The following is a 10,000-nucleotide window of genomic DNA, read 5'->3' on the forward strand; positions in this document are numbered from 1 at the left end:
GCCGGCAGCCCTCCTGGAGGAGGAGGAAGAGGAGGAGGAGGAGGAGGAGGAGGCTGTCGGCCAACTGCTCCGACGAGACGTCCCCCGGCTCCAAGAAGCTGGAGTGTTTCTCGCCCATGCTGTGCCACTGCAAGGTGGCCTGCACCAACAGCACCATCTCCTTCATGTTCGGCTGCAAGGTGGGTGGAGGAGGAGGAGGAGGAGGAGGAGGAGGAGAGCGTCCTCATGTGGGTGGGCGTGTGAGGTCCTGCCGCTGCGGTCGCTTCTAGAAGAAAGTGGAAGTCAAAAGAAGGACGATTTCACTGCTGAAGAGTCGATGAAAAGCAGCAAACCTTCAAACAGCTGCTTTTACTTTTACTCGATTAACAATAAATGCACTAATTATTTTTTTATTAAGAATTGTTTTGTGAATTTTATATTGGTTGTTTTGATTTTGACAAACTAATTTAAATTAGAAGCAGCAGACTTTTAGTCCCCGGTCATAATTGGCTGAAACTCCTCGAAACGCAGGAGCCTACACTTCCCACAATGCATCTTAATCTTATGTCCTACACTTCCCACAATGCATCTTAATCTTGTGTCCTACACTTCCCACAATGCATCTTAATCTTATGTCCTACACTTCCCACAATGCATCTTAATCTTATGTCCTACACTTCCCACAATGCATCTTAATCTTATGTCCTACACTTCCCACAATGCATCTTAATCTCGTACGCTACACTTCCCACAATGCATCTTAATCTCGTACGCTACACTTCCCACAATGCATCTTAATCTCGTACGCTACACTTCCCACAATGCATCTTAATCTCGTATGCTGCACTTCCCACAATGCATCTTAATCTTGTATGCTACACTTCCCACAATGCATCTTAATCTTGTATGCTACACTTCCCACAATGCATCTTAATCTCGTATGCTGCACTTCCCACAATGCATCTTAATCTCGTATGCTACACTTCCCACAATGCATCTTAATTTTGTATGCTGCACTTCCCACAATGCATCTTAATTTCGTATGCTGCACTTCCCACAATGCATCTTAATCTCGTATGCTACACTTCCCACAATGCATCTTAATTTTGTATGCTGCACTTCCCACAATGCATCTTAATCTCGTATGCTACACTTCCACAATGCATCTTAATCTCGTATGCTACACTTCCCACAATGCATCTTAATCTCGTATGCTGCACTTCCCACAATGCATCTTAATCTCGTATGCTACACTTCCCACAATGCATCTTAATCTTGTATGCTACACTTCCCACAATGCATCTTAATCTCGTATGCTACACTTCCCACAATGCATCTTAATCTCGTATGCTACACTTCCCACAATGCATCTTAATCTCGTATGCTACACTTCCCACAATGCATCTTAATTTTGTATGCTACACTTCCCACAATGCATCTTAATCTCGTATGCTACACTTCCCACAATGCATCTTAATCTCGTACGCTACACTTCCCACAATGCATCTTAATCTCGTATGCTACACTTCCCACAATGCATCTTAATCTCGTATGCTACACTTCCCACAATGCATCTTAATCTCGTATGCTACACTTCCCACAATGCATCTTAATCTCGTATGCTACACTTCCCACAATGCATCTTAATCTTGTATGATACACTTCCCACAATGCATCTTAATCTCGTATGCTACACTTCCCACAATGCATCTTAATCTCGTATGCTACACTTCCCACAATGCATCTTAATCTTGTATGCTACACTTCCCACAATGCATCTTAATCTCGTATGCTACACTTCCCACAATGCATCTTAATCTTGTATGCTACACTTCCCACAATGCATCTTAATCTCGTATGCTACACTTCCCACAATGCATCTTAATCTCGTATGCTACACTTCCCACAATGCATCTTAATCTCGTATGCTACACTTCCCACAATGCATCTTATCTCGTATGCTACACTTCCCACAATGCATCTTAATCTCGTATGCTACACTTCCCACAATGCATCTTAATCTTGTATGATACACTTCCCACAATGCATCTTAATCTCGTATGCTACACTTCCCACAATGCATCTTAATCTTGTATGATACACTTCCCACAATGCATCTTAATCTCATATGCTACACTTCCCACAATGCATCTTAATCTCGTATGCTACACTTCCCACAATGCATCTTAATCTTGTATGATACACTTCCCACAATGCATCTTAATCTCGTATGCTACACTTCCCACAATGCATCTTAATCTCGTATGCTACACTTCCCACAATGCATCTTAATCTCGTATGCTACACTTCCCACAATGCATCTTAATCTTGTATGCTACACTTCCCACAATGCATCTTAATCTCGTATGCTACACTTCCCACAATCTTGTATCCTACAAAACATCACAAACGTTTCTTTTACAACAACAACAACGCTGCAGAGATGTTGAGTTGTGAAACCGAGTATAGAATCACTGAAGGTCAGTGAACGCATCATGGAAGAGAGGAAACAACAGGGGGGGGTTCACTGCTCGTCACCAAGCCGCTGCGCTTGACGCGACGCGATAGGACGCTCCGGTGACTGGACCAGAACCAGAGACTCTGATTGGATCAGCGTCGGAGGCGGGGCTAGAGTGCAAGCGCTTGTGTGGCTGACATGTGATGTGTTGGGGAGGTGGGGGGGGAGGGGGGTCAACTGACAGACATTGATGTCACACTGGAGGAACATGGGACACATTTAAATGAAATAATATTTAATAATATCTATTACTTATAACATTTAAAGTCCATTCTCAGCTCCTCTCATTGATTATCTCTCATTGATTAGTCCTGATCAAATGATACTAGTTATTGATTACTGATGATCCATATTAACAGAAACAGGTCCACAAGGATCCAGATTATTTATTATAAAAATAAATGCAACGTCTTCATAAAAACACACAATTCAAATGGATGAAATATATTATATTTATATTCATCATTAGTGTTAATGAAGTGTAACAATTAAATAAATATATTATATTTATATTCATCAGTGTTAATAAAGTGTAACAATTAAATAAATATATTATATTTATAGTCATTATTAGTGTTAAAGTGTAACAATGACCTCAGAGCTTTATGAAGTTTTAATTTATCTAATATTTATTTTCATAAAACATCTGGATTTATTCTAGTTTATTAACAACACTACATTTTACTAGATTACACCTGAACGCACCATGAGAATGTTATTGGCTTCAGCCAGTACTCATTTTCACTGAGCAGAGCCTGAACGCATCATGAGAACATTATCATTTACCTTCAGCCAGTACTCATGTTCACTGAGCGGAGCTGAATGCATCATGAGAACATTATCATGTACCTTCAACCAGTACTCATGTTCACTGAGCAGAGCCTGAATGCATCATGAGAACATTATCATGTACCTTCAACCAGTACTCATGTTCACTGAGCAGAGCCTGAACGCATCATGAGAACGTTATCATTTACCTTCAGCCAGTACTCATGTTCACTGAGCGGAGCCTGAACGCATCATGAGAACATTATCATTTCCCTTCAGCCAGTACTCATGTTCACTGAGCGGAGCCTGAACGCATCATGAGAACATTATCATTTCCCTTCAGCCAGTACTCATGTTCACTGAGCAGAGCCTGAACGCATCATGAGAACGTTATCATGTACCTTCAACCAGTACTCATGTTCACTGAGCGGAGCCTGAACACATCATGAGAACGTTATCATTTCCCTTCAGCCAGTACTCATGTTCACTGAGCAGAGCCTGAACGCATCATGAGAACATTATCATTTCCCTTCAGCCAGTACTCATGTTCACTGAGCAGAGCCTGAACGCATCATGAGAACGTTATCATTTACCTTCAGCCAGTACTCATGTTCACTGAGCAGAGGCCTGAACGCATCATGAGAACGTTATCATTTACCTTCAGCCAGTACTCATGTTCACTGAGCAGAGCCTGAATGCATCATGAGAACGTTATCATTTCCCTTCAGCCAGTACTCATGTTCACTGAGCGGAGCCTGAACGCATCATGAGAACATTATCATTTCCCTTCAGCCAGTACTCATGTTCACTGAGCAGAGCCTGAACGCATCATGAGAACGTTATCATTTACCTTCAGCCAGTACTCATGTTCACTGAGCAGAGCCTGAACGCATCATGAGAACGTTATGTACCTTCAGCCAGTACTCATGTTCACTGAGCAGAGCCTGAACGCATCATGAGAACGTTATCATTTACCTTCAGCCAGTACTCATGTTCACTGAGCAGAGCCTGAACGCATCATGAGAACGTTATCATTTACCTTCAGCCAGTACTCATGTTCACTGAGCGGAGCCTGAACGCATCATGAGAACGTTATGTACCTTCAGCCAGTACTCATGTTCACTGAGCGGAGCCTGAACGCATCATGAGAACATTATCATTTACCTTCAGCCAGTACTCATGTTCACTGAACAGAGCCTGAACGCATCATGAGAACGTTATCATTTACCTTCAACCAGTACTCATGTTCACTGAGCGGAGCCTGAACGCATCATGAGAACGTTATCATTTACCTTTTAGCCAGTACTCATGTTCACTGAGCGGAGCCTGAACGCATCATGAGAACGTTATCATTTACCTTCAGCCAGTACTCATATTCACTGAGCAGAGCCTGAACGCATCATGAGAACGTTATCATTTACCTTCAGCCAGTACTCATGTTCACTGAGCAGAGCCTGAACGCATCATGAGAACATTATCATTTACCTTCAGCCAGTACTCATGTTCACTGAGCGGAGCCTGAATGCATCATGAGAACATTATCATGTACCTTCAACCAGTACTCATGTTCACTGAGCAGAGCCTGAACGCATCATGAGAACATTATCATTTAAGTTCATCCAGTACTCATTTTCTCGGAGGAGAGCCTGAACACATCATGTAACTGAAGTGAACCTCCGCTGGTTCTCCGTTAGCGGTGTTGCTAACGTTACTAGCTAACGTAACTAGCTCTCCATGTTCCCACGCTCGGGGGGAGGCCCGTCTTCACCAGCTGTTTTGTGTCGCTTCCTGTTTCCAGAAGTACAGGCACCAGGATGAGGACTCGTCCCCCCAGGACCAGAGCTCCCCCCAGCTGACGGAGGAGGCGGGGGGGCCGGAGCTGGTCCAGGTAGAAGAGAAGAGCCTTTCCCAGATCGAGAACGTGCACGGATACGTCACCCACGCCCACATCTCCCCCATGAAGGTAGGAGGTCTCTTTATTTATCGCTAACAAGAAGTGTGGAGAAACAACAAATAACAATAAACAAGTAAATCATATCTATATATATATATGTACATATATATGTGTATATATATGTGTGTATATATGTATATGTGTAACAAACGTTTTTAAAATCAAGCCGACTCACCGATGAAGCCTCGTTTTGAGCCACATGTCATCACATTCCTATAAAAACGGTTTTGTTACGTCGTAAAAAGGTCCAAACGATGCAATTCAGTAAAAGATTTGGTCCAAAACACGTGATCACATCCATAAATATCCACAAACTGCCGTCGCATCATTTCAAATCAGCCGGCAGATATGACAAAATATTTCAGAAGAGTAGCTGTAAAAGCCGTTCAGCTTTACAACCCGGATATCAAACTGTTCGTTGGACTCTAACCTTTCGATTGACACAGCGAAGAAGAAGAGGGCGGACCAACTTCTTTTGGCTACTGTGCGCACACACAGAGTCGGATTTGATTCGAATAGCCAATGAAAAGACGAAAACAAGGAAGTGCCATGTTGGGATGCCAGATAAGTGAATAAACTTAGAGCGTAATGACAACCTGTCGATTTTGGTTCATTTTGCACACAATTTGGTTTCAATTCGGGGAAAAAACACAATAAAGTGTTTATGCTTCAGTTCCTTTGTGTCATTAATAGTGAATATGTATCTGATACCTCTGTGTCACCTTTCATTAGGGCCTAATAAGAGTCTCCAAATGGCCTTTATTGGAAAACGCCTAAACATACCCATACATGTGTAAAATCTTCATTTTCTGTGAATTATAATCTACTTTTGACTTGGACTAGGTAAGGCTTCATGCTATGCTCCCATTGTGTTTTCCAGACCATAAGTCACAGCTATAATCATCTGCAGGCATCTATTTCACAAAAATATTCAGGCGGAAATAGAAAATCTTCTACTTATGTGTGTGCCAACTTATATTACTCAATGTCAGCAGCACTTAAAGTGATTCTGACTGTTGGGGGGAAAACTTCAGAGTGTTTCCTTTCAAAAGAGACCAAAACTAATCCTATTGAGGAATGGGAGATCAAGCAGGTGACCGGATGGATATATTAATGAATTTTATAAAACCTTCAAGGATATGTTATCACCACTGTTGCTGAAAGGATACCACCATGCATTAGAATCTAAAACCATGGCACCATCTTGGGCTGAGGCAACTATAGTGGTAACTCATAAAGAAGGAAAAGACCCCACAGAGTGCCAATCATATAGATATCACTGCTGAATGGGGACCTGCGCATTCTAACAGCAATCCTATCAAGAAGAGTTCATCATATAAACACTAAAATCATCCTGATCAGACGGGATTCATCACTGGAAGATACTATGGTGATAACTTGTGACGCTTATTAAACATAATATCCCATCAAAAAGAAGAGAAAGTAGAAGCTATGATTTTGTCTCTAGATGCTCAAAAAGCCTTTGACCGGGTATCGTGGCGTTATCTGTTCCAAACACTAAAACGATTCAAATGTGGCCCCAACTTCTTGAATTGGATACAAACACTGTATTCGTCACCTCAAGCAGCTGTTAAAGTGAATGGATATAGATCACAAAGATTCACATTGGAACGCGGCTGCAGACAAGGCTCCCTTTATCCCCCTGCTGTTAGTATCGAACCCCTAGCCCAGCTTATCAGAGAAGATAATAAAAGGAACTGTAATACATAAAGAGGAGCATAAAATATCCCTGTATGCTGATGATGTATTATTATATCTGACCCAACCTGCATCAACAATACCACATCTAAAGGAACTCATCTCACAGTATGGATACTACTCTGGATATAAAAAGGTACATGTGGAATAAACAGAGGCTATGGATATCAATGGAAACATCTCAAGAAATGTAAAACTCCAAAGTGGATTTAAATGGCCGAATGACGGTATAAAGTACCTTGGTGTATACATCCCCTCATCCCTACAGGAGTTATATGAGGCCAGTTATAGTAGAATGATTGGGTTCATTGACAGTGACCTGGAACGATGGTCTACGCTCCCTTTGTCCCTGCTCGGTCGTGTTGAAAGTATTCACATGAATGTTCTGCCCAGACTTCTCTATTTATTTCAGATGCTACCTATAGAAATTCCAAAATCTAGTTTTGATAACCTGGATAAAATCATTTCTAAATTTATCTGGCAAAAAAAGCGTCCTAGAATTAGACTTAAAACATTACAGCTCTCTAAACTAAATGGAGGCCTTAAACTCCCAAACTTAAAATATTACTTCTGGGCTGCACAAATGAAACCTCTGATAGTTTAGGATTCAGAATGGCACATACACTCGCTGGCTTAATATTGAGGAAAACATGCCCAGAGCCCTTACAAGTCTTGCCTTTTTCAGATGCGCCCGTAAAAGAAGTGGCAGAGTGGACTAAGATTACTCTTAAAATCTGGAACAAAATACAGACAGCTTTTGGTCTTCCAAAGTTTATTTCATTAGAGCATCGGATCTATGAAGACCTTCACCCCCAACAATCTGGATACGGGCTTTAGAAAGTGGTCAGACATGGGACTGGCTCACCTGCACCAGTTATTTAATGAGGATAACCTCAAGACATTCGAGCAGCTGGAAAAAGATTTTGATCTTCCCAAAACAGATTTCTACAGGTTCCTACAATTAAGAACTTTTCTAACAACACACAGAGTGGGGAAAGCTTGTGAAACGTACACCCCTAGAAAGGTTTTTAATCGAGATACAGATGGGGAATGAAGATAAGAAAACTAAGTAAATGATATAGCATATTTCGATCTATGAATCTACATAATTCCCAACAGATAAAGCAGAGATGGGAAGCAGAAATGAACACGATCATTCCACAGAATACCTGGGAGGAAACACCTAGTTACAAACTCACCTGGAGGGAATTTAAATGGAAAAGAATCACCAGATTCTTCAGAACCAGAGATAGTAGCTAAGATGGGCCGACACATTCCAACTGTGGAAGCGCTGCCAATCATACACATATATTCTGGCTACGCCCTAAATTAAATACATACTGGGAGAAGTCTTTGATGCCCTCAAAGAAATCTTCCAACAGGACATCCAACGACCCCACAGTAGCTCTATTGGGAGTGATACCTGAAGGCCTGGATGGGAGGGCCAAAGAATACCTCCTAAAATATTACTCACAGCAGCATTGAAGGGGTTAAAAATACCTCCTAAACATATTACTCACAGCAGCATTGAAGGGGTTAAAAATACCTCCTAAACATATTACTCACAGCAGCATTGAAGGGGTTAAAAATACCTCCTGAACATATTACTCACAGCAGCATTGAAGGGTTAAAAATACCTCCTAAACATATTACTCACAGCAGCATTGAAGGGGTTAAAAATACCTCCTGAACATATTACTCACAGCAGCATTGAAGGGGTTAAAAATACCTCCTGAACATATTACTCACAGCAGCATTGAAGGGGTTAAAAATACCTCCTGAACATATTACTCACAGCAGCATTGAAGGGGTTAAAACCGGATCCCCCAACATACGACGTATGGATCCAAAACGTATGGACATCTATCAAATGGAGAGAATCACGTATTCATTAAGGCTCCAGAAGCCGATCTTTACCAAACGGTCCTGTCGCACATTGTTACTCCAATGATTGTTATTCCTGAATGTTGCTCGGCCCTCTGGTTGAACTGCTCTGTGCACACACACATCATACACACACACACACACATCATACACATATACACACACACACATCATACACACACACACACACATCATACACATATACACACACACACATCATACACACATACACACACATCATACACACATACACACACACACACACATCATACACATATACACACACATCATACACATATACACACACACACACACATCATACACATATACACACACACACATCATACACACACACACACACATCATACACATATACACACACACACATCATACACACACACACACACATCATACACATATACACACACACACATCATACACACACACACACACATCATACACATATACACACACACACATCATACACACATACACACACATCATACACATATACACACACACACACACATCATACACATATACACACACACACATCATACACACACACACACACATCATACACATATACACACACACACATCATACACACACACACACACATCATACACATATACACACACACACATCATACACACACACACACACATCATACACATATACACACACACACATCATACACACACACACACACATCATACACATATACACACACACACACACATCATACACATATACACACACACACATCATACACATATACATACACACACACATCATACACATATACATACACACACACACATCATACACATATACATACACACACACACACACATCATACACACACACACACACATCATACACATATACATACACACACACACATCATACACATATACATACACACACACACACATCATACACATATACATACATACACACACACATCATACACATATACATACACACACACACATCATACACATATACACACACACACATCATACACATATACATACACACACACATCATACACATATACATACACACACACACATCATACACATATACACACACACACATCATACACATATACATACACACACACATCATACACATATACATACACACACACACACATACACATATACATACAC

At 41.1% G+C, this 10,000-nt stretch overlaps 1 protein-coding gene across 13 annotated transcripts in view; it reads left to right on the top strand.

The window, feature by feature from the left end:
• The window catches only part of dlg1l (discs, large (Drosophila) homolog 1, like), a 74,389-nt gene that overhangs the window by 19,481 nt on the left and 44,908 nt on the right, over window positions 1-10,000 (top strand). For 12 of the 13 annotated variants that reach the window (XM_034555538.1, XM_034555540.1, XM_034555542.1 and 9 more), the window contains exon 4: window positions 5,064-5,228. In XM_034555538.1, coding sequence (XP_034411429.1) covers window positions 5,064-5,228 — 165 coding nt within the window. Of the gene's footprint in view, window positions 180-5,063; window positions 5,229-10,000 lie in introns of all 13 variants that reach the window. The other variant, XM_034555551.1, reaches the window with a different exon arrangement.

Source organism: Cyclopterus lumpus, chromosome 17, assembly GCF_009769545.1.
Source record: "Cyclopterus lumpus isolate fCycLum1 chromosome 17, fCycLum1.pri, whole genome shotgun sequence".
NCBI classification, from domain to species: Eukaryota; Metazoa; Chordata; class Actinopteri; order Perciformes; family Cyclopteridae; genus Cyclopterus; species Cyclopterus lumpus.